Source organism: Oscarella lobularis, chromosome 10, assembly GCF_947507565.1.
Source record: "Oscarella lobularis chromosome 10, ooOscLobu1.1, whole genome shotgun sequence".
NCBI lineage: Eukaryota > Metazoa > Porifera > Homoscleromorpha > Homosclerophorida > Oscarellidae > Oscarella > Oscarella lobularis.
Window position 1 is genome coordinate 1,698,399 of NC_089184.1, and position 22,139 is coordinate 1,720,537.

The 22,139-nt window shown below is 52.0% G+C and overlaps 6 protein-coding genes and 2 long non-coding RNA genes across 8 annotated transcripts; 1 reads left to right on the forward strand and 7 right to left on the reverse strand.

Moving 5' to 3' along the window:
* Positions 1-10: 10 nt before the first annotated feature.
* On the reverse strand, positions 11-3,017 carry LOC136191950 (RNA-binding protein MEX3B-like). Its single transcript, XM_065980380.1, has 2 exons — positions 2,347-3,017; positions 11-2,104 (listed from the first exon to the last, which is right to left on the reverse strand). The coding sequence occupies exons 1-2, from the start codon at positions 2,651-2,653 to the stop codon at positions 561-563; spliced, it is 1,851 nt and encodes a 616-aa protein (XP_065836452.1). The 5' UTR covers positions 2,654-3,017; the 3' UTR covers positions 11-560.
* Positions 3,018-3,146: 129 nt separating this feature from the next.
* On the reverse strand, positions 3,147-9,685 carry LOC136191949 (conserved oligomeric Golgi complex subunit 1-like). Its single transcript, XM_065980379.1, has 29 exons — positions 9,616-9,685; positions 9,478-9,565; positions 9,370-9,414; positions 9,248-9,314; positions 8,727-8,821; positions 8,594-8,660; positions 8,427-8,537; positions 8,299-8,364; positions 8,153-8,194; positions 8,004-8,090; positions 7,909-7,945; positions 7,756-7,851; positions 7,554-7,686; positions 7,347-7,458; positions 7,132-7,257; positions 6,597-6,781; positions 6,397-6,535; positions 6,259-6,338; positions 6,094-6,198; positions 5,943-6,038; positions 5,832-5,884; positions 5,712-5,766; positions 5,559-5,652; positions 5,413-5,490; positions 5,280-5,356; positions 5,053-5,206; positions 4,877-4,996; positions 4,563-4,811; positions 3,147-3,688 (listed from the first exon to the last, which is right to left on the reverse strand). Exons 1-29 carry the CDS (start codon positions 9,626-9,628, stop codon positions 3,575-3,577), a joined length of 2,784 nt encoding a protein of 927 aa, XP_065836451.1. The 5' UTR covers positions 9,629-9,685; the 3' UTR covers positions 3,147-3,574.
* Positions 9,686-10,018: 333 nt separating this feature from the next.
* Positions 10,019-10,942, forward strand: LOC136191952 (uncharacterized). The gene is made up of 2 exons (XM_065980382.1): positions 10,019-10,219; positions 10,275-10,942. Exons 1-2 carry the CDS (start codon positions 10,199-10,201, stop codon positions 10,851-10,853), a joined length of 600 nt encoding a protein of 199 aa, XP_065836454.1. The 5' UTR covers positions 10,019-10,198; the 3' UTR covers positions 10,854-10,942.
* Positions 10,943-11,116: 174 nt separating this feature from the next.
* LOC136191947 (A disintegrin and metalloproteinase with thrombospondin motifs 9-like) lies at positions 11,117-16,362 on the reverse strand. Its single transcript, XM_065980378.1, has 14 exons — positions 16,278-16,362; positions 16,093-16,221; positions 15,692-16,033; positions 15,285-15,635; positions 15,171-15,227; positions 14,975-15,110; positions 14,740-14,927; positions 14,271-14,618; positions 13,899-14,216; positions 13,654-13,840; positions 12,001-13,600; positions 11,759-11,941; positions 11,570-11,702; positions 11,117-11,510 (listed from the first exon to the last, which is right to left on the reverse strand). The coding sequence occupies exons 4-14, from the start codon at positions 15,532-15,534 to the stop codon at positions 11,386-11,388; spliced, it is 3,525 nt and encodes a 1,174-aa protein (XP_065836450.1). The 5' UTR covers positions 15,535-15,635; positions 15,692-16,033; positions 16,093-16,221; positions 16,278-16,362; the 3' UTR covers positions 11,117-11,385.
* An 84-nt stretch (positions 16,363-16,446) lies between these two features.
* Positions 16,447-17,121, reverse strand: LOC136191955 (uncharacterized). Its single transcript, XR_010671052.1, has 3 exons — positions 17,030-17,121; positions 16,845-16,973; positions 16,447-16,786 (listed from the first exon to the last, which is right to left on the reverse strand). It is a non-coding gene; the product is annotated as an uncharacterized lncRNA (long non-coding RNA).
* A 43-nt stretch (positions 17,122-17,164) lies between these two features.
* Positions 17,165-17,815, reverse strand: LOC136191954 (uncharacterized). Its single transcript, XR_010671051.1, has 3 exons — positions 17,767-17,815; positions 17,588-17,710; positions 17,165-17,528 (listed from the first exon to the last, which is right to left on the reverse strand). It is a non-coding gene; the product is annotated as an uncharacterized lncRNA (long non-coding RNA).
* A 57-nt stretch (positions 17,816-17,872) lies between these two features.
* On the reverse strand, positions 17,873-18,745 carry LOC136192187 (titin-like). Its single transcript, XM_065980708.1, has 4 exons — positions 18,640-18,745; positions 18,338-18,463; positions 17,942-18,286; positions 17,873-17,883 (listed from the first exon to the last, which is right to left on the reverse strand). The coding sequence occupies exons 2-4, from the start codon at positions 18,420-18,422 to the stop codon at positions 17,873-17,875; spliced, it is 441 nt and encodes a 146-aa protein (XP_065836780.1). The 5' UTR covers positions 18,423-18,463; positions 18,640-18,745.
* A 28-nt stretch (positions 18,746-18,773) lies between these two features.
* On the reverse strand, positions 18,774-22,083 carry LOC136192188 (matrix-remodeling-associated protein 5-like). The gene is made up of 13 exons (XM_065980709.1): positions 21,921-22,083; positions 21,757-21,862; positions 21,644-21,690; positions 21,471-21,593; positions 21,078-21,419; positions 20,959-21,019; positions 20,312-20,658; positions 20,247-20,253; positions 20,149-20,195; positions 19,972-20,100; positions 19,584-19,925; positions 19,189-19,533; positions 18,774-19,135 (listed from the first exon to the last, which is right to left on the reverse strand). The coding sequence occupies exons 2-13, from the start codon at positions 21,825-21,827 to the stop codon at positions 18,789-18,791; spliced, it is 2,208 nt and encodes a 735-aa protein (XP_065836781.1). The 5' UTR covers positions 21,828-21,862; positions 21,921-22,083; the 3' UTR covers positions 18,774-18,788.
* Positions 22,084-22,139: the final 56 nt, after the last annotated feature.

A 22,139-nucleotide genomic window follows, 5' to 3' on the forward strand; every position in this document is an offset into this window, starting at 1 on the left:
AACAGATGTGTATCGTACACGTACACTGGTATAGATCATATTGCACTAGAATACTAGTCACATAAATTCTGAGAATAAAATAGTACAGAAGCAACATTGGTTCTGCATTGCCAAATAAAAAACCAGCAGTAATTACTCTCACATAAGTCCATCAAATAAAATTTATATCTAGAAAAACTAAATTCAAGAGAGAGACTGAACAAACTATACTAGCTAACAAATTTTCAAGCCTTGTTATAATAGTGAATCTGATATGCTGCTGATAATTAGGAAACAATGACTTTGGGCTATAAAATATATCGATTCATACCGAGACTCCAATTCTCTATGTGTTTAGTAATCAAAAATACAGAGGAGAAGAAGAGAAAGATACAGAGATGAGACGCGACGAGATGAGAGATGCCAAATGCTCACATTTGGCCAAGAGAGAGCGAGAGAGAGATGACCGATCAATTGGAGTGCGGCAGGGTGAGAATAGGAAATGCAGCCATACAGACTTCGTAAACATATATGAACAATAGAGATGAAATGGCGACGCAACGACCCTGTGTCGTAGGACTTCAGTTGTGGATGATGCGCAACACGGTCGTAATGTCTTTCTGACACACTGGACAGACCTGCTGATCAGTGCGAATACTCTCCGCACACTCCATACACCACAGATTGTGACCGCACGGAACAAGAGCGGCGACAATCTGCCGAACGCCGCATCCGTTGCATTCTCTCCCTTTTCCGCTCCCGTCGGTGGGCGATTGGCGCGATGACGCACCGCTAGACGGCCCGACGCTGCCGCTTCCCTGACTCCCTCCGCCGCCGCCGCCGCCGCCGTTCTTCACGGGAATTTCCGCCACCGTTCCTATGTCGAGTCCAGTTCCAGTGACGGGATTTGGCACCGCTGTCGGGATACCCATCAAACTCAGTCCTGTGCCAAATGGCTCCGAGACGGCGCGGCCCAACGTGGGACGTCCGCGTCCACCCATCATCATTCCCACGCCGGGGCCGCCACTCCCGTGGAGCGAATCCTCGAATGTTTGATGCTGTCGACGCGGTGGTCCGAACGCGCTGTTCTCGCTACCGAAACCGCCGCCGCCGCCGCCGCCACCGCCACCGCCGCCGCGACTTCCATATGCCCATATGGACGAAGTGGGCGGACGAGGATCATAGGCCATGTCGAATCCGTTCACAGCAAAACCGTCGTCCAGGCCGTGCAAACCGGAAGCGGAAGAACTCTTGAAGGGAAAAGGACCAAAGTTCTGCGACGACGCCGAAGACGACGGCGATTTCGATCGAAAGAATATTCCACCGGTTCCACTTCCACCGACACCTTGGCCACCGTTTCCGCTGGTTCCCGCAGAGGCGGTATCACGTCCGTTACCGCCGCCGCCGCCGTTGCCGCCAAAATGACCCGAACGATTGTTCATCTGCGCTTCGCGTATAGTCGAAAAGTGATGAGCCGCCGACGTGTAGATGGGATCGGGCGTGAGAGGCCCATTGAAATCGGCGCTCGACGGCGAAAGCGGATAGTCGACGCCGTCGTCGGACGACCCGTCGACGGAGCCGCCCGTGCGCAAGGCGATGTAGCTCTCGATTTCGCGTTTCGCTATCTCGGCGTTTTCCGGCGTTCCGGTCACTTCGAAGCAGGGCTCCTTGTCGCGCGACGGCGTGATGATGTACGTGTTCGTCAACTGTTGAATGCGCTTGATCGTCGCGCCTTTCGGTCCGACGACGAGACCGACGACCCGATAGGGAACGCGAACTTTGATCGTGACCTGATTTTCGCCGTTGACGAGTCCGTTCGGCGGCGCGATGCTCGCGCCGTTCGCGAAGCCCGCGCCGCCCGCGCCGCCGTTCGTCGACGTCGTCGTCGTCGTCGACGACGTCGGATTGGAACCGAAAGCGGGCGAGGCGAGCGGCGGCGATTGGGACGTCGACGCTTTTCGGGTGGCGCGTATCTGCGAGAAGTGTTCGGCGGCGGCGAGGATTTCTCGTTTCGCCATGGCCACGTCTTCGCGTCGGCCCGTCACGACGAAGACCGGATCTTCGCCGCGCACGGGCGTCTTGATGTACGTGTTCGTCTTCGCTCGCAACGCCTTGATTTTGCAGCCTTTTTTAGGGAGAGAGAAACACGGGAGGTGAACATACGAAGCGGAGAAGGGCGGCGGCTCCCCAAAGTAGTTTGTTCTACTCGCGCGAAGAAGAACTCGCAAAAGGGAGGGTCGAAACAAAAGAACGCGTTTCCGACTCGTTTTCTACTCGCGCATCCAGTATAAGGATTTAGTGAGTGGGTGAACGGGAGGCGCGATGACACCCCCGAGTAAAGTGTTTTCTTTTTCCCCGCTCTCTAACCTTGTCGTCCGACGATTTCGGCGACGTGTTCCGAACTCGGCACGGCGACGCACTCGGTCGTGTTGTTCGATTTGACGCGCAGCAAGCCGTCGTACATCGAATCGGTCCCGCTGACGTTACCGCTCGCTCCGTTGACGATCGGAATTCCCGACGAGAGCGGCGGCGGCGGCAGCGAACTGTCGGGACTGTTTACGTTGAGACGCGAGAGCTCGAGCGCCAATTGAAGTGCCACGCCGTCTTCGAGATTGCCGCCACCTCCTCTTTCCATTGCCATTTCCATGTAATAAGGGGAAGCGAGCGATACCATTGGCTTCGAAAGGGAATAGAGTGGAAGATCGATCGATCGATTCGCGCTGAGTCGACGTTCGGTTTGGACGTTCGACAGCGGTGACCGAGGAATCGACGGTAGGCGGCTCCGCTCTCTTCGGGCTGCGGACTACTGAGGCTGCACCGGGGATCATTTGCTCTTATCACAGGCGGACCCGTGCCTCCCTATGTAAACGGTTTCGACAGCTCTTTAGTTACGCGATCGCTGATTGGCTACAAGCACACGCGACGCCCATAGGGGACGGGCTTGTCAATCAAAATTAGATAATCGTTGGCGCCGACTAGTGGGCGAAAACACGCCCACTGGAGGATGCTGGCGGAATAAAAAACCACCTCGGGTCGCATGCGTCTTTCCGAGGATTCGCGGAAACAAAGGCCGTCTATTCCCAGCAAAAAACCGCTCCTAATAGCGAGAAATGTAACGGGGCGAGGCCGTGCAGGGGTAGCGGATCAGATCGCGGCACACCGGCAGGTGACGAGAGCACGTGAACATAAAATTCAAAAATGGGGGCGAAGTCGTTTCATTATATCGAAAACCGCGCGGGCGGGAACGCGACACGATTTGCGCGATTCGTCCGCGCGCTTCATCATATCATATCCGTTCGCCTGTGAGCCGTCGTTTTCGCTACCGCGCCGTTCACACGCGCTGGGGATAGCGCCTCGCGCGCTTAGCTGTTTCGCGCATCCTAATAAGCGCACGTGAGACGCTCGCGCAATGTAAACAAACAGCAAACAGATGCAGGTCGATATCGAGCTTTCTAAATAATCGAATTACAAATGGCATGTATCTGTATCGAACAAGGAGAGGAAAGAATCGGAGAGAGGATGCGCTCGCACGAGCGCTCACGCTTTCAATTCACAATTAGAGAAGGACCACGCATTCTTGCCGTAACGAGAAGAGTCAGATATGCATCAATTTCCCGGTATCCGTCGTATCGGTTTGGCGGGCGGAAACGTTCATCCGGGAGACGCGGAAGAACCCCTGCAGCAACAGGGATCCCAATTGGGGAGTGGCCTAGAAAAAGAAATAGGCGCCCGATCCCTTTAGCTGCCTCCGCTAACTGGACAATTGAAAACAAAACAGCTGGCTAGTAAAAATAAGCAGATATGGCTTGCAAGCAATTTGCCCAAACTAGACCCTTGTGGGTGTTCGTCTAGTTTAATGCCCCGAGGCTGTGCAATCAGAAGCCGGCGGGAGAGAAAACACACGCACGCACACTTATACGCAAAAACGCACGCACGCGCACATTTCCCCGGCTTAGGTGTCGGCGCGAACGCCGTAGTTGTGTGTGAGAGGGTCTCATGATTTCAATACGAACAAAACAAGGATCAAAGGGCGTTCTGCACGCTTCCCCCGCCCGCCCGTTCCTCCCTGTCTCTCTCCCACCCACCCCTCCCAACGCAACCGGAGATAACAAACCGACCCTTCGGTTGATAAAAGAGGCGATTTGGGGAAGTGCCGTCATCCCGGGGTTGTGTCGATACACTAATTGGCACTGTGCGCACGCCCCGCGGCTTGCGTTGGCGGGAAAAAAAAACGAGAAGGGACGGAACCGCTATCCTTTCAGGTGGCATTCGTTAGGGAAAACGGCTCGCGGAATTTTAAACAATCGCGAAGAGGATCGTTTTCTCGACGCCAAAATCAACAGCGAGCAGCAGGCGAAGTGAAAAAAAGGCAGGTCCCCATGTGCATTATCATCGATCGATTACCGCATACCCACGCCGCGCCACTATCAACTCGAATTGAAAAGCATCATTTTTCTCTTTGCGGACGCGAATGAAATACGGGTACGGGGGCGGCGACGCGCGAGGGGGGGGAGCACGCAAACGAGGATGCGGACCAGCGGGAACAAAGGGATCTGTCACTAATGCCTAATGAGGGTTCTTACCGTCTCGTCCGCGCCAGCGGAATTCCCGGTGCCCCGATGAAGCCGCTTCGGCGTCGGCGTCGGCGTCGTATGATTCGTCGTCTGATGATGACGACGATGATGATGATGGGGTAAGAGAGTAAAACGAGGGACCCCCTGAGTCAAAGCGAGCACATTGTGTTGATCGTGCGCGCCGCTCGTCGTCGTAGTCGTCATTGTCGTCGCGCGTTTGTTCCACGAGTCGCCTTTGTGGACGGGTCCGAGCATAACCTAATATGTTTTGTCACTTCTACGAGCTCCATCCGCCCCCGTGGGAACTATTTTATATTGCTTACCGAAGCCCGTTGAATGTGCTTCGAGAGATTTGAATCGAGAAACGGTTGGAATACGCTCAAGTCGAAGGGATCGATGCGCGACTCGAGCCACGCGTGTACATCGCGAACCGCTTTTTCGACCTAAAGGTACATCGATCTCTTTCGCGCCTTTTTGTCAGCCGCGCGCGCGCTCTTGCCTTCCCGCCAAGCAACTCCGTAACGAAGCGTAGATCGAACATCCACTGGACGGCCTGACGTTGGGTCAGGTCGTCGCCGACGTCGATCCGAAGACGCTCGAAACGCGACACGATTTCGTTGTAAACCGTATTAATGAGCTCGTCCTTGATTGACCTAAGGAATCCATTTGCTTGCTGATTCACTTAGAGTCGCCCTCCGGGGAGAAGGAGGACAACTGCGCCCTTACTTTTCTAATGAGTAGCTACTCGCTCGACCGATCTCCTGACAGAGCGCGAAAAGGAAGGAGAAAACGGGGCCAGATACCTGAGAGCAAAAAAAATATACCCGTCATTCAATCTATGTATTTAACCCGCCCCTGCCTGAAAGGGAAGCTGTATTTTCGATTCAATTTCTGCACCCCCTTCGCTCTCTTCACGCACTCTAATTTCCTCCCATGCCTTGGCAGTGGGAAAAGGCGAAAGGAAAATATTAGGATTCGCAGTCGATGAATATTCAGAAAGCGTACGCTCGTCGCGCTGAGCCAGGCTTCGCTGCCCCCCTCCGATAACCACAGTTCCAAGTGTTCGGTCACAATACGATTGATCCATTCGATCCACGATCTAAAGTTAGAACGCAGAAATGCAATTTGCACCCACACGCACACGCGCTACGCGTTCACCGGTACGACGACGCGTATACGTGACGCAGCTGATCCGTCACTCGAACGCCCAAATCTGCTCAAGACGGAAATCCATCTTTACAAGTACAAACCGAACTGAAAGCGGCATCACTCCCTTGCCTGTAGATGACGCTATTTCCGCGCTCTGACTCGATTTAGCTCCACGCCTCGCTCTAATGTTATGTATCTATTCAATTTTTGGGGAGCCAACGCCATCTAACCGCTCCTGACCTCTTTGCCTCCTGACCGACAGTGTCCGTTATCAGATGACGTAAGCTCGATGATTCGTTCAGAAGCGAGTGACACAGGCGACCCAGAAAGAGGCACCTTGTCAGAATGATCGAACAAGTGAGTCGCGGCCCGACGGGGAATACGAGTCTACCTGTCAATCGCGTCTACTCCCTGAACGAGACCTGCATGATCAGCGCCGTAATAGAGAATTTCGTCGTGCATCGATCCGAGTTCCGTCTCCATCCATTCCGTCCAACTATAACATAGCATCGATCGATTGTTTTTGCTTTAACGTCCTGTTGTTGTCTCTTCTTACGTTTCGACGAAACGACACGACTGCGTGTGCGTAAAAGTCTTCAGATGACTGTCGTCCGCAAGGCAATCGAACGGAACGTCCTGAATGAACCCTTAGTATAAAAATATTCTGGACACGCAAAAAACGCCGAACAAATACCTTATCGGCGGAAGACGGCATCAAGTCGTCGTTGTCGTTGTCGTCGTCGCCGCCGCCAGACGTACGACTGGGACCGTCCAAAAAGAGCCCAATATCCGTTGTGATTTCGTTCAAGTGAGACTCGACGCCCAAACAGATTCTACGTATAAAGGGTCCCACCCGTGTATGCATGCGCCTGTTTCGGTGTGCGCGTGTCCTACTCGCGAATCATAGGCGCGCATCCGCGCGCTTGGCACTGCAGAGACGTTCCGCCAGCGCCCGATTCCGACCAGACAAACGCGGACACGTCGCGATCGATCGTCGATTGAACGATTCGTTCCAGAGCGTCTTTCGTCAGACGCTTCGCCGTCTCCGTCAAAACGGCGAACCGCTCCGAAATGATTTCCTACTCCCGCCCCAAAAACGAAGAGCCATGAAGGCGCGCTGTCCCAATTTGCCAAACGCGGCCAACGTCATCGAACTACTCAAATCTACGACTAACTACACGGGCTATGCATGGCTTGACCAGCCAAAAATATCCATCCCTCTTTATCACCCTCGTCGAAGTTTACAAACAACTTAGAGCGAGGAGACAGAAGACAATATACCAAATAATGACCTCACTACGTTCCCCCCTCCTCCCTGGATGGGATGCAGCGGCTATAGTTCGGCCTCTAATAGAACGCTGTGACGCGCGCGTCGTTAGGGCCACAGACAGTACAAGCTAACGAGCACAAGTAGGAAACCGCATCATACCTCAATACGCTTCACCACCAACGGACGAACGAACTCGTCCCATATTGAGATTCGTCTGCCGACGACGGCCAGACAGGCGGTCTGCCAGTTCGATAATTTGTCAGAGCGATTCGAAGCGATGTCATTCTGAAACGAAGAGGAAAGAATATAATTGCATTCCGACGTACTATTATTGAAACGGCGGCGGCCCGCGGGGCCCCCCCGACTATACCCACCTTGATGTCGAGCAGGAGAGCGTAAACGGCATCTCTAATGCTAGTCAAGCTCTTAATCGACGTGATATAGGCTAAAAGGATCTGCAACCCGTTCTTCACATCTTGCAAGCACCTGACAGTTCGTTACCGCACGCCAAAAACAGGAAAAAAGAAAACAAGGCGAGGAAATAAGTTTATCGATACTCTCTTTCTCGCGCGCTCCCCTACGTTGCCATCCATTCCTGGCAGCTGGAATGCAGAACGCTAATCGACAGAGAATTCGACCACGATAGAATGAAGTGAGAGGCAACGGCTTCCTTGGCACGAGTCGACATGACCTCGAGGAGGAAACACTTCGCATCTGTGCGGGGTATAAAAGCCGTCTAGCGCGATTCCTTTCCCCCCAATACCACTTCCTCCCGCGCCTTACCTGATTGACTTGGCCGGTTGAAAATCGCATCGATTTGAACGACCGTAGACACGAGAATCGAAGCCACGGAACAAATCTGCGACTTGACGCTCGCAGCTGAACGCAGGATGGCAAAGATGATCTAATCTAAATAGGTTAACCGGGGGGCCCCACCTCGTTGGCTTGTATGAAACAAAGCTTGAATAGCCGCCTGCAAAGCGAATTTAGATATTAAGCGAAAGGTCGCGCGAATAAGGAAACGGTTTCACCTTTCGAGCCACAAGGAATTCGGTGAAGACCTGTCTCGGCGTCGACTCCTCCAAGAGAAGGATTGCACACAACGATTCCGCTATTGTCTGATAAGACGCGCCAGAAATAACCGCGGAGGCCACTAAACTGCGTCTGGAGCTCGACATACCTGAGATTCGCCCGAGTAGCTTTGAAGCAATTGCTTGCTCGCCTTAGGGAGACAAAGGAGTTATTCTTACAGCCTTCTTTAGAAGCGATTACTCGTTAGATAAGGACTAATTTACTTGTCTTTGCTTTGGGGGTTCGGTGCCTTACCTGAAGTATAACATCTTTGAAGTGGCTCACAGACGTCCACTGCTGTTGAAGAATGGGAAAACGCGGCTATATGGATGGGAGTACAGTAGTAGACGTGAAACGGTCTCAAAAAATAAAAAAAATCTTACAAGAATTCGTCCGAGTCGCTGATCCTCGCCATTCGATTTCACGATTTTCTGCGCTTTTAGGTACAAAGAAGCCGCTTCCAAATGTCGCTCACTATCCAACGCCGTCCAAATCTGCAAAGAAGGAACTCTTCTTTCCTAATCGCGTCCCCAACCAAGACAATCGGAACCTTTTCCGGCGTGTCGACTAGAAATTTCAAGTGACAGGCCATTTCGTAATTGTCTCGAGCTGTAGACCTTCAAAAATAAATGAATTAGTCCCCTGTACGCGAGCAATCGGATGTCACGTGTATATAAACTCGCCTCTCCTTTTCACACTCCGTAATAATTCCACGACATTGGTGCGTTTCTTTCAACTCCCGACACTGCCCGTGCATCCGATCGACCGAACCGACAATCTATGGGGAGTAGCAATTTTTACAACGAGGTAACACTCCCATATAGCAAGACGCCAATAGAGAATTCCAACGCATCGCCACCCCCCTCGGAGAGCTACAACCGTTTTCGCAGAGTATCAATACGGTAGAGCCCCACTTAGGTGACCACCTACAGAGGATGCGAGAAACTAATGGGCATCGTCTAGTCTCTACTCCATCAAAACGGTCACTCTATTAAAGTCAGTAAAGTGGAGGTGGTCCTCTAAAGAAAACAAAGCAACCTCGTCAACGTGAATCTAGGCGGGGGAGAGAGTTCTGCTGCATTTCACCTAGTAGTAAAGTTCAGGCTCCTAGTCTAAGTGCCCCAAGTGGGCTCCTATGCTACGTACTCTAGATCATATTTATTCCTTGGAGTAATTCCATCCCAGGTTGCCCTGCGTAGCTTACGTCTGCCGAAGAGCGGCTCATCTCCGTTATCGTATCGGCGGCGTCGATCAATTCCGGATAGCGTTCGCTGTGTCGAGAAACTTTGGTCGCGTCTTCTCGCCTTCTTTTCGTTTTTGCCTTACCCGACCATCTGTCGAAGGTCTTCTTTCTTCTTTTCGATGTCATTCCTGCAAATGAGAGTTCCGAGAGTTCGTTTCGTCGCTCTCGGACGGCGCGTCGGGACGTCGAACCGAATTTTCTTCTCGATTTGTCGTATTTCGTCGATCGTGTGATTTTGAAACAATCGACTCGTATCTTCCTCTCTGTTCCATATTTGTCCTACGTCGAAATTGTCTTCTAAGATCACTTCTCGCCCCAGAAGAGCAAACCTGCAGTCGCCATTTGTCTGCTAGCGCGCGTTCACGCCTCCAAAACCTGACCGCACAAACGCAGCGCCCAAACACGAGCTTAGATCTCTCGACGTGCAACACATTTCAGAGCTAGTGTTTATTAAAGAATCTTTTTAGGAGGGCCCAGGGCCGTTAGTGTACTGTAGTCATGGTGTAGTCAAACAGGGCCCACACATTTAGACATAAGATCATTTTAGTATATAGGATTCATTAATTAATAGAAATCAAAAATGTTGTAGCTAAAATGAGTCCTTGAGCACCTCTACCGCTCTCTCAGATACGATATTATGCACTCCACCGCACATATGAGCACGCGATATCACAAGACCTATTTTCCTAATACGGTCATCATCCGCAGCTAAACTTGTCCCGTGTTTTCCAACACCGCCAGTCGGCGTGAACGCTACGGAAATGCCGGCACTCCCGTTTCTACGCGATCCCGTCCGTTATTTGCCGGTGGGAGCGACGGGTATAAAGGGGCTGGGGCTCAATACCAGACCAGTAAATCTACTGAGTAAATCGACAAGAAACCGACCGAAATTGTACCTCATCTAGCTAAACAATGAAATTCACTTTGTTCCTGGTCAGTATATAAACCGAACCCGCAACACGTCAACCTTTATCACATCATTCTTTAGGTTGCATCGGCGCTCCTACTCCTTCGAATCAACGCACGCAGCACTAAAATCGCCAAGCGCGCCGTCTGCCGAGCAAAAAACCCTATGACGCCCGACGCTATAATTGCCTCTCTAAAGTCTCCCAACTCGCAATACGTCATAGAGACTCGCTACGCCGGCGTCGCCAATACGCGAGTGGACGTGAGCGCGGCCGGGCTGCAGGCGTGCGACTACACACAAATGACAACGCAGGCCGCGCTCGCTACAGCGAAAAAACTCGGCTACAACAGTTCGTTGTGTCCCACAACGTATCTGTGCAATATCCAACCGGGGCGCGTGCCCGAAACGATTCTCTTCGCCGAGAATCTTCAGTACGAATGCGCGTGCGGACTCGGCCAATGCGAGTATTCGTATATCGGCCAGGAAGTGTCCGAGGACGTGTGCGACTCTACGTTGGGAATGACGGTCCGGAAAGACTATATCATTCCCGTTCGAATTGCTGGTCGCTGCGTTTTCAGGGAGAACTACAAGAAGTATCAAGGCAATTTTATGAAATGTGTCGGGTTCAATTCGCCACCTTCTGCGTACGGAGTGAAATAGGCGACCGTTTTTCTATTGACTAATTTTATGAACAGTCACGCTGTAAATTTACTTTCTCTTGACAAATACATATACTGAGGGTTTGAGTACGTATTTCTATAAGCCGGCTCACCTTGCACGTTTCGGAAAAGGATTCTGTATATTCGCCTTTGCTTGCCAACGCTTATCTAGAGCCCTGAAAGGCACAAAAAATAATTCAAACCTAAGCATCTACTGTAGTAACAACCGCCTAGAGCGTCATGAAACGCGCTTTCAATTCTACGCCTTCGTCTGAGACTCTAATAGCAACAGATAATTACAGACTTGAAGACATCAGAAACTAAAGTCTACTGCTACTCAGTAAACGACCAGAAAAAAAAACGTGGAAAAGTGCGGAGACTCGGAGAGAAACAAAGACACGCAACGAGAAAACTGCTCTATCAGTGTCTTACCCGTGTACAACAAAAGAAAGGAAGAAAGAAAGAAAGAAAAGAGAGAGAGAGAGAGAAAAGAGAAAGAGAGAGAGAGAGAGAGAGAGAGAGAGAGAGAGGTTCTAAGAGCGATGCTGGCGGCAGGAGGCGCAGCAGCGATAGAAATTGAGGTCAAGATCACAGAATCGTTTGCTCGCCATTCTCTCGCAGTAGGGGCCGCTCACCCTGTCTCTACACGGGCCGTCGCCTACACAAAACATCGTAAACAATTGAGAAAGGCGGGCTATGGGAAATAACTAAACGTACATGGGCCCTCGAAACAGGCCTTTAAGTGCGGAGGTCGAAGGCGGCCGCGGCACCCGTCAGCTCTCTCTCGCGTGCAAGCATCGACACAAGTAACAGCTCTCCTCTTGACTCCAATACCGCAATTCGCGGAACACTAAATACAAATCTCCCTCAAGACAATGCACGCGAACTTGCTTTTATTGCGCATACTGGACCAAATGCGGACGGTTCCCAGATGGTTTTTGGCGGTCTGCTACCGGTGTAATCGCATCTTTCCTCGGTCTCTGGTTTGTTGGCCGAAGAGTGAGCATAGCAGTTGCTTTCGTTCACTATCACTCCGTTCGTCGTGACAATGCACGTAACCGTACGACGATGACGACAGTCGCGGGCGCACTACATCCGAAGAAAGAATCAATTTTAGAAAACGAAGAACTATTATCAGACGAACGTACTCTTGACCAGCGTCCCTCTGTCCAGCCAAAACTGCACGGATCACACGGCCGTCGCGTAGCCGGACGAGAGTCTCTCGATGGAGGCCTCGGTCGACCGGATCGAGTCGATCGAGAGGGGTACCAATAATACTGATCGCAGACCGTATTCTCGACCGTCTCCGTAACGCCTCCTCTCGTACAGAGACACTCAAGATCTCGTGTCTGCTCGCGGTCACCGACAGCGGGATCATCGCATGACGGCGTGCATTCGCTCCACGGTCCCGGCACGTACTCGACGGTGTCGCACGGGCACGGCTTGGCGCACGATCTCTCACTAGGCGGCGGCGTCAGGCCATTGTTTTGGCACCTTTCCGTCGCCACGGTGACCCGATTGCCTTCGATGCGACACGTGCACGTGACGAATCGCGTCTCAACAGCGTCGTCGCCGCACGGCTTATTGCACGGCGAAAAGCGCGTCGTCTGGAATCTATAATTCACGCACGGGCACTCTTCGGGATTGCAATACTCGAACGCAGGCGATTTGCTGAGACCGGCGTCGTTGATGCACACCAAGTCGTCGGTCGGCACGCCGTCGCACATGCACGTGGATACGACGACGCGCGTGCCGTTTCCGCATGATTTCGAGCAATCCGACGTGGTGATATTCCACGTGGCCGTCGGACATTCACAGCGACTTCGACGACACTCTTGACTGTTGGGCGGCCTTGAGGCTCTTGCGCTGCACCGGTTCTCGTCCGTATCAACTTCCAGAACGCCGTCGCGATAGCAACTGCACGTGATATTGCGCGTTTCCACGCCGTCGCCGCACGTTGCCGAGCAGTCTGACCACGGGCCGGGGCTCCACCTGTGATTGACGCACGGACATTGTTCAGGATTGCAACTCCGCTCATCCTCTGGACGCGCTCCGGCCGTTGACGACATCGCGCATTCCTCGCCGTTGACCTGCCGCGGAACGCCGGTGACGTTGCAGTTGCATCGAATCAAGCGATACTGACGGCCGCCGCCACACGATCTTGTACAGCCCGACCACGGGGAAGGATCCCACTGGTGATTCTCGCACTGGCACGGTGTGTAGCACGATTGCGAATCAATGCCTTGAACTCCTCCTTCTTCACAAAATCGCCCGTCGATGGCATTTCCTTCGCTGTCACGGCACGTCAGAGTGCGCGACTGCGTGCCATCGCCGCAGCTGTATACCGAGTCGAAGTTACACGGACCCCACGGGCCAGGCTCATACGTGCACACGCGCGTGCAACTTTCAACCGTACGAGGCATCCGTCCCAAACGACTGAAACAATTCGAATCGCTCACAACTTGCTCGCCGTCGCTCGTTCGTTGTATGCAGGTGACATTGCGCGACTGCGTTCCAGAACCGCATCTGACTGAACAATCGCTATAGGCAGTAACATCCCATAGATACAGGGGACAGGCATCTATTCCAAATCCACAACTTTCCAGTGCCGGCGGTTGGATACCTGGGCACTGGCTGTCGTCAACGATCTCCGTTCGGCCTGGTGATGTTTCTGCTTCACAGAAGACGTCTCGCCTTCGAACTCCGTCGCAGGAAGCGGAGCAGTCACCAAATGGTCCCACCACCCATCTACAAATACATCGTAATTTTTAATTATTTTATTATTTGGTATCGATACGCACACTCCCTCGCAGTCGGCGTCCTTGCAATCTTCGCGAAAGTGAATGGGTCGTTGCTGACCGGCGCAGTTCTCTAGCGGCAGAACGGCGTCGTTCGTTCTATTTCGGCATTCGGACACGACAAGTCTCGTGCCCAATCCGCACGTCGCCGAGCACGGCTCGCGAACGACGACCCAACGAGCCTGAGGTTCTGAAAAAAAAGGACGATTCAAAAAGCCAAACCAGCTGCATGCGCGCACATTCCTTACGCTCAACGGTGAGAGTGAGCGTCGTTACATCTTCTCCAAGCCTGTTTGTCGCTCTGCACGTATAATTCGCCGAGTCGTCCAGGCTGACGTCGTTGATCTGTAGCCGCCCGTCGGGAAGGGCATTGAAGCGACGGCTCGTCGGGTCGATCTCCTCCCCGTTGCGGAACCAGACAACGGTTGGCGGAGGGGTTCCCGTCGCGTTGCAATCGAGAGTGACTAGATCCTGGGGTACCACTCTCAGTGCTTGAGTTCTGGAGGGAGGATACACCCTTGAGCCGCCTGTGGTTTGGTCCACTTCCAATATAATAGACGGAGATCCTTACGTGTCCAGATAGAGAACAACACAACAAGAATAATAACATTTAGTCTTACTGAAAACTTGAATGGGAGTTTCGGCTTCATCTTTTCCCGCAGCATTTTCCACAATTGCCTTGTACGTACCCGTGTGGCGCTCGTTCGCAAAGTTAATGCACAGCGTCCCATCTTCTGAAACCTCTACGCGATCTGAAGAGTCGCCTTGCTGTAATACGGTTCCGTCGGGAAGCACCCAACGCGTAAACGTTTGATCTCGCGGAATTCCCGTGCCATCCTTCAACGGAGCTTCGACGCAGATTCGATTTCCGGCTAAAATTTCGGCTCGCTGTCGAATAATATACGTTTGATCCTTAGTTAGGTCTCGTAGACCGGGGTCTGGCGGCGTATCAATGAATTCGGGAGCAACTGAAAGGAAAGAAAACTCCTCAGAAACCGTCTATATCTGCGACGTAACCAAGCGCAACGCGTGACGCCTTTCGTCCGTACGAACTGCCTACTCTAGATCTATGTATCAACAGTGCCTTACTTATGCAAGATACGACTGGGGAGCCAGGACATCCCCGACTCTGTCCCATGGGTTTGGGCTGAGGACACCGATTGTCAGCGACATCGATGACGTCGCCGTTTCTCCGCAGTTGCTTGCAAACGATAACCTCCGTCTGAGTTCCTTCGCACGTTGCCGAGCATTCACCGAATCGTCCAGTCATTTCCCACCTTAATTAATTAAAATTAAAGTTGAAAATGAGTAATAAGATTGTTACTCTGGTGGACAGTCTTCTCTGTTGCAACTGGCCGGCGGCGGACTAGTGGGACGCGGTTCGACAGTACAGTGAAGATCATTGTCTTCCCGAGATCGAGTCTTCTCGTTCCAGCAAACAACCCTTTGCCCACGGACTCCTGCAAGGCAAATTTCGTATTATAAGCCAGAAACGCACGGGATTGCTAACGAAAACTTACCCATATTACCGCACGTGCGAGAGCAGTCTCCAAATTCACGGACCCTCCAACTATAATCTGCGACTCGCACGTATTAGTCTGAGCAAAGAGAGAGACCAATAGCGACAGCCATACCGATCACAGTCAGCACCGTCGTTTCGGTAGCCGACCCGCCGATGTTGGTCACGGCCGCCCTGTACGGACCGTCGTCGTCAAACGTAACGTCGGTAATTCGTAGCGTGTAGTCGTCCAAGACGCGGAATCGACCGCTACGTTCGCCGCGCCTCAAAACCGTCCCGTCGGGCAACGTCCAGGTGAACTGGATAGGCGGGGTGACTCGGTCGATGATCGTCGCCGCGATGTCCAAACGTCTGCCGCGACGCATGATAACTCGGTCGCCAACGTCGATGCGTTGATTTTCGATAGGTATGGGAAGACTGGGATCGAGAGTGGGACTATCTTCGCCTGGGATTATATCCGCCTTTCCTATATGTGTGTATGGATATACGCGCATTAGCGGCAGAAGGATCGACGTTTCTCACGTATGACGGTAACTCGCGAAACTGCCGTATCTTCGCCGACTTCGTTCGTCGCCGTCGCCGTGAACGTGCCTCCGTCGTCCAACTGAATATTATCTACTACAAGCTGGCCGTCGTCTCTCACGGAAAAACGACCGCGTCGCTCGTTCACGCCGAGAGTTGATCCATCAGGAAGGGTCCACTGAACGTCCGGATCGGGAATGCCTTCCACTACGCGAGCGCGTATGACGAGACGATTGCCTTCGATGATAAGCACATCCTGAGCAACGTCGATCGTTTGGCCTTCGTCAGGAATCGGTCGCTCAGGCTGGTTGTACGGAGGAGGATCAAAAAATTTCGGCGGAACTTTTTGAACGAAACAAAAGATAATTAGTAGTCTGAAAAGGGGAATGAGGAAGGCATGCCTGGGCAGGGATCTCGATTGCACGGCTCCGGTGGCGGCGTTGTAGGCTTATCAGGACAGCAATTGATTTCATCTACTGAGGCAGCCGAACTTGAATCGTTCCTGCAAAAAACGAGTGCCGGCTTGATGCCTAAAAACAACAAGACAATAAGGAAGGCATACAGTACATGCTCATTCTAAATTAACCTAGTGGACCACAGGTGTGAGTACACGAGCCAATAACGATACTCCAACTACTCAAAAAGTCGTCAGGTCAGAAAATCACAAAGAATGCAATCACCTGTATCCTAATATAAAATAGGGTTATAGAAAACAGTGCCTATATGTCACAATGAATGAATGATGCTTACGATAGATGGAAATTGTCGAACTCAGTGTGACCGATCCTTCGGAATTCGTCGCCGTCGCGCTGTATACACCCGCGTTGCCGGTCGTCGTGCCAGCGACAGTCAGACGAGTGCCGTCGGCGTTGACGCGCACGTTTCCCGATCTTCCGCCAGCGCCCAACGTCTCGCCGGACGGCAACGTCCAGACGAACGACGGATCTGGCACGGCGCCCGGTTTCAGTCGAGCGACAATGACGAGGCGCTGGTCTTCTTTTATGGTAGCGTCTTGACCCAACAAGATATCGAGATTTTCACAGGGAATAGGACGCACTTGAATGAGAGGCGGGGGCTCGTCAAACTCGGGTCCCGCTGACGATGAGACAGTTGTATTAACCAATTAAAGAGAAACGTCATCTTGACGAGTTACTTGGACAAGGAATTCGATTGCATGGCTCCGGTAGCGGAGTCGCAGGCTTCTCAGCACAGCAATTGGCTTCAGCTACTGTGGCACCCGAACTTGAATCGTTCCTGCATAGAACGATTGCCGGCTTGATGCCTAAAAATAACAAGACAATAAGGAAGGCATACAGTACATGCTCATTCTAAATTAACCTAGTGGACCACAGGTGTGAGTACACGAGCCAATAACGACATCCCAACTATTATTCAAAGGTCATTCTCAGTACGTGAGACAACTGCAAAGAATCACCTGTATCCTATTAAAAATATCGTATAGAAAATAGTCACCGTGAACGACGATGCTTACGATCGACGGTAATTGTTGAAGACAGCGTGTCCGATCCTTCGGAATTGGTCGCCGTTGCGCTGTATGAACCCACGTCGCTTGGCGCTATGCCACTAACCGTAAGAAGTGTGCCGGCACCGTTGACTTGAGCGTTCCCCGAACTCTGGCCGGCGCCCAACGTCGCGCCGGACGGCAACGTCCAGACGAACGTGGGGGCTGGCGTGACGCCAGGGCCCAGCTGAGCGGTAATGACAAGACTATACCCCTCGTGAACAATGGCGTTTTGGCCCAGAAAGATGCTGACGTTGGCGCAGGGAAGTGGACGCGTTTGAACGAGAGTATCGGGTTTGGTCAACACCGGTATCGCTGACAACGTGAAAATTGCATTTAAAACCGCCGGAGAAAAATTCATCTCGACGTCTTACTTGGACAAGGAATTCGATTGCACGGTTCCGGTAGCGGAGTCACAGGCTTCGGATCACAACAGTTGATCTCATCCACTGAGCCACCCGAATTGTCCTCGCATAGAACGAGTGACGGTTTGATGCCTATAAATGACAAAACAGTAAGTAAGGTATACAGAACACGTTGACTCGCACTTCACCGTCAGTTCCACAGGTGCGAGTACACGAGCCAGTTACAACACGCCAACTATTCAAAAAAAAGGTCGTTACGTTACGTTCTGTAGAAATTCGCAAAGAAATCCTTTATCACCTGAATCCTATTAAAACGTAGCATAAATAAAAACGCTGTACATTCTACCATTCAACGGTGCTTACGTTCGACGGTAATCGTTGAATTCAGCGTCGCTGATCCTTCGGAATTGGACGCCGTTGCGATGTACAAACCCGCGTCGCCTGTCGCTATGCCAGTGACAGTCAGACGCGTGCCGGCGGCGTTGACGCGCACGTTCTCCACTCTCTCGCCGGCGCGCAGCGTCTCGCCGGAGGGCAACGTCCAGTTGAACGAGGGAGCCGGTTCGGCGCCCGGTTGCAGTTGAGCGACAATGACAAGGCGCTGTCCCTCTTTAATGATAGCGTTTTGACCCAACGAGATGTCGAGATTTTCACAGGGAATTGGAAACATTTGAACAAGAGGTTCGGGCATGACAAACACGGGTGGCACTGACGGACGTAACAGTTGCATTTACAGAGAAACTCATCTAAATGTCTTACCTGGACAAGGAATTCGATTGCACGGCTCCGGTGGCGGCTGAACAGGCTTTATCAAATGGCCGCAGTTTACTTCGTCCACAGTCATTGCATTAGCATCAATACAGATGACGAGTGAAGGCTTAACACCTAAAACATTTCAACAATGCTTAGCAAACCGTAATACATGTAAGGTTGTCACAATTATCAGCAGAGTAAAGGCGGCGTTATTATTATTACTATACCAAATGTAATGTGATTAGGCCGTTCTCAACTTCTCGCTCTTTGGAGGGAGGAGAAGCAGGATTAGGTGGTGCAAGACGTACCTTCTGGTCCACAAGTATGCGTGCACGATCCAACAATAACGTTATACCTAAAAAACAAAGTGAGGGCTTGTTCACCAGAAAAAATGCTGACGTACCGAAAACCTAAAAGAAAAAAGAACGTCATGACTAAACACGAGACAGACAATCTGTCACTTACTTCTCACTGTCACCGTCGTACTTCCCGTCACCGAACCGGCTCGATTCGTCGCCGTCACCGTATACACTCCTTCATCCCCCAGTTCAATGTTAGTCACCTCGAGCGATCCGTTGGCTAGCGCTCGATATCTCCCCGACGTCTGGCCGGGCGAGAGAGACGAGCCGTCGGGAAGCGACCACGAGATCGACGCGGGCGGCGTTGCCGCCGTCAACTCGGCGTTAACGAGAAGTCGCCGACCTGCGAGGATAAAAACGTCTTGATTGACGTCAATTGAGAAGTCCTCATTGGGTATCGGCGACGGTTCGTCGAGCGGCTCAACCGACTTCAAAACAGGCGGTTCTGTTAACAAACAGAGAATTGTTACGACGTCAAACATGATATTGCGTTCTCACCGACGACCGTCACTTGCGATCGTCCTGTTGTCGATCCGGCATCGTTTGTCGCCGTGGCGACAAACATTCCACCGTCTCCCACCTGCATATTGCTTGCCGTCAGTCGACGTCCATTGGGCGACACGCGATAACGACCGGATCGTTCGCCGGCGCCGAGAGTCCCTCCGTCCGGGAGCGTCCAGACCACTGTCGGATTAGGCGATCCCTCCGTCACGACGGCGTCAATCACGAGTTCATTTCCCGAACGGATAAGAATGTTTTGACCCAGTTCAATCGATTGATCGACGTTACGAATGGGGTCGGTCTGAGCCGGTGGCGTAGGCGGAGTTCGGAATACGGGAGGCTCTATGAAAATACGAGTCAGAAGAGAAAAGAACGACTTCGGTTCGGTCTACCTATGACGGTCACCGCAGTCGTCCCCGTTGCAGTTCCCACTTCGTTTTCTGCCGTGGCTACGTACGATCCCCTGTCTGAGTCCTGTATTCCCTGGATCGTCAGCCGCGTTCCGTTGGACGAAACGCTGACCCTGTCCGACGATTCGCCTGCTGACAAGGTCGTGCCGTCCGGCAATGTCCACGTGATTGTCGGAGTAGGAAAGCCAGAAATGACCTGGGCATCGATTGTTAGCTGATTATCTTTGAGTATCGTCACGTTTTGTCCGAGAGTGACGGACCAATCGCCGTCGCGGACAGGGAACGTTTGATCGAGAGGATCAGGAGTTGCAAGTACCGGCGGTTCTACGTAGAAGGTAAGGTATGCTTTTCCTTAGAAATTGCTACTAACTAGGACATGGAATTCGATTGCATGGCTCAGGTAAAGGCTGCGGAGGTCGAGTAGCTGAGTTGCAGTTAACTGCGTCATCAGTTCTCCCTTCTAATTCGTCTCGACACAGTAGCAAAAATGGAGTAATGCCTTAGAAGCAAAAGTAATAATAGTGCAGTTGATCGTTTATTAACTCACCTTGATCCCCACATGTGTGAGTGCAAGATCCTTTGATCGTCTCCCAACTAAACACCAATTGCTCTCAAAACTGCCAACTTCAATTCCATAGAACTTACTTGAATACTAGAAAAGAAGAAAATCACATTACGGATCTCGTTCAACGACAAAGCGATTTACTCACGAAGAACTTTGAGCGTCGTCGACGCGGTGTCCGTTCCTTGCGAATTCGTCGCCGTCACCGTGTACGTGCCGTCGTCGCTGCGTCGAACGTCGTCGATGCGAAGAGCGCCGTTCTGCGTGATTCGGACGCCGTTTGACGTCTCGCCGGGGCCGAGCTTCGAGCCGTTGGGAAGCGTCCACTCGATCGACGGATCCGGCACGCAGCCGACGACGATCCTCGAGTTGACTCTCATCGATTGACCCTGATGCATACTTACGTTTTGACCGGCGTCGATGGTAAAACCTTGATACGGAACAGTGTCTGGCTGCACCAAAGGATCGGCTTCAAAGATCATGGGCGGCTCTAAACTAAGACAATGCAAAGGAAATAGGCAAAGGGGAATAAAGACAGCTCTAACCGGGACAGCAAGGATTGTCCGGCACGCACGGTCGCGGTGACGGCAGCTCGGGCTTATCGAGATGCAGGCAATTGCTGTCGTCGACTACAGCTCCTCCGCTCTTGACGTTAATGCAAAAAATCGAAGCGCTTTGCGTCCCTAGATAATTAAATGTCGCCCCACGTGAACGATAGATAACCATTCATTGAATGAAATCGTCTACCTGGTCCGCACGTCGCTGAACAATCGCTCCAGACGATATTCCACCTACAGGGAAGACAGGCCGTATACAAGAGAACAATTGAAGAACAAATTAGACGCACACCTGTAGCCTGCAATGCAAAAGGAAGCTTAGCAAAAATAAACAGAAACCCCCCCACAGCGTCCTACTTAGAACGGTGACGGTCGACGTGATGCTGTCTGAGCCGGCGCTGTTCGAAGCCGTAACTTTGTAGTTGCCCTCATCGCCCAATCCAATGTTTGTAATCACAAGAGTTCCGTTGTCGTGCACTTGAAATCGACCCGACGTCTCGCCGGAATTCACCGTTTCGCCGCCGGGAAGCGACCACGAAAACGTCGCCGTTGGAATTCCCGGCTTGGCCATATTCACATCGATCCACAGGGAATTGTTGGCGTGGATTTGCACATTTTGGCCAGCTGCAATAGCGTTATTGCCGCCGGGAATGGGTGGATTCTGTACGAGCGGCTGTGGAACCGCGATCATGGGCGGCTCTGGATAAAAAAGGTCCTTGGAGAGAATCGAGTGCATCCGTGGGAAGTCACCTTCGCATGGTTTTCTGTTGCAAGGCTCCGGAGCTCGGTAAGGCGGCTTCGTATTTCGATCACAGTTGACCTCGTCGACAGTACCCCTCGGACCCAAGCAGACAGTAAGGGACGGTTTGACGCCTGAGAAGACGCGCGTTGTCAACGTGGGAGAGGAGAGGAGCTAAGGCTACCGGTCGGTCCGCAAGTGGCGGTGCACGAACCAACGATTACGTTCCAACTTTAGGGCAGACAAAGGAACAATGTTTTCAACTCCGTCGTCTTTGTCTCTAACTCTCGCTTTCACCTGAATTGAGCTGTTGCGTGCCCGACGAGTCCGAAAGCGAGAAGAGCAGCCAAAGACCAGAACGAAGTCATGGCTCTTTGCGCTCCCACCTTGAACCCAGTTGAGGCTGTCAGCGTGTGACAAAGGACCAATAAGTGGGCTCTTATTGGATTAGCTCGATTCACCATTCGACGAACGGGATTCGCTGATTTCATTAGCCAGCACACGGAAGTGTGTTCAGTCTCAATCAATGGGAATGGAGCATCGACTATCAGACGTCATCATGACGACCAATTACTATCGGACGCCATCATGACGACCGATAGGGGGTCCATAAAAGAAAAAAGAACTCTTTTGAACCATTTGTCTATTTCTCGGTGTCTCGTAGTCGGTTGACATACCGT

What these genes read in the sequence shown, in the direction of transcription:
- LOC136191950 (XM_065980380.1), bottom strand. Translation starts at nt 2,653, where the DNA reads ATGGTATCGCTCGCTTCCCCTTATTACATGGAAATGGCAATGGAAAGA. An exon ending in CGAAATCGTCGGACGACAAG is followed by an intron (nt 2,105 to 2,346) that starts GTTAGAGAGCGG and finishes TCCCTAAAAAAG; the next exon opens with GCTGCAAAATCAAGGCGTTG.
- LOC136191947 (XM_065980378.1), bottom strand. Translation starts at nt 15,534, where the DNA reads ATGCGTCGCGGCAGACGTTTGGACATCGCGGCGACGATCATCGACCGA. An exon ending in GACGGTGCTGACTGTGATCG is followed by an intron (nt 15,228 to 15,284) that starts GTATGGCTGTCG and finishes TGCGAGTCGCAG; the next exon opens with ATTATAGTTGGAGGGTCCGT. An exon ending in GGCCTGTTTCGAGGGCCCAT is followed by an intron (nt 11,511 to 11,569) that starts GTACGTTTAGTT and finishes TGTTTTGTGTAG; the next exon opens with GCGACGGCCCGTGTAGAGAC.
- LOC136191952 (XM_065980382.1), top strand. Translation starts at nt 10,199, where the DNA reads ATGAAATTCACTTTGTTCCTG. An exon ending in TGAAATTCACTTTGTTCCTG is followed by an intron (nt 10,220 to 10,274) that starts GTCAGTATATAA and finishes ATCATTCTTTAG; the next exon opens with GTTGCATCGGCGCTCCTACT.
- LOC136192187 (XM_065980708.1), bottom strand. Translation starts at nt 18,422, where the DNA reads ATGACTGTGGACGAAGTAAACTGCGGCCATTTGATAAAGCCTGTTCAG. An exon ending in CAATCGAATTCCTTGTCCAG is followed by an intron (nt 18,287 to 18,337) that starts GTAAGACATTTA and finishes TACGTCCGTCAG; the next exon opens with TGCCACCCGTGTTTGTCATG.
- LOC136191949 (XM_065980379.1), bottom strand. An exon ending in GTATACGCGTCGTCGTACCG is followed by an intron (nt 5,653 to 5,711) that starts GTGAACGCGTAG and finishes TTCTAACTTTAG; the next exon opens with ATCGTGGATCGAATGGATCA. An exon ending in AAATACAGCTTCCCTTTCAG is followed by an intron (nt 5,357 to 5,412) that starts GCAGGGGCGGGT and finishes TTTTGCTCTCAG; the next exon opens with GTATCTGGCCCCGTTTTCTC.
- LOC136192188 (XM_065980709.1), bottom strand. Translation starts at nt 21,827, where the DNA reads ATGACTTCGTTCTGGTCTTTGGCTGCTCTTCTCGCTTTCGGACTCGTC. An exon ending in GTATACGGCCTGTCTTCCCT is followed by an intron (nt 20,659 to 20,958) that starts GTAGGTGGAATA and finishes GCATTGTCTTAG; the next exon opens with TTTAGAGCCGCCCATGATCT. An exon ending in TCACACATGTGGGGATCAAG is followed by an intron (nt 20,101 to 20,148) that starts GTGAGTTAATAA and finishes TTTGCTTCTAAG; the next exon opens with GCATTACTCCATTTTTGCTA.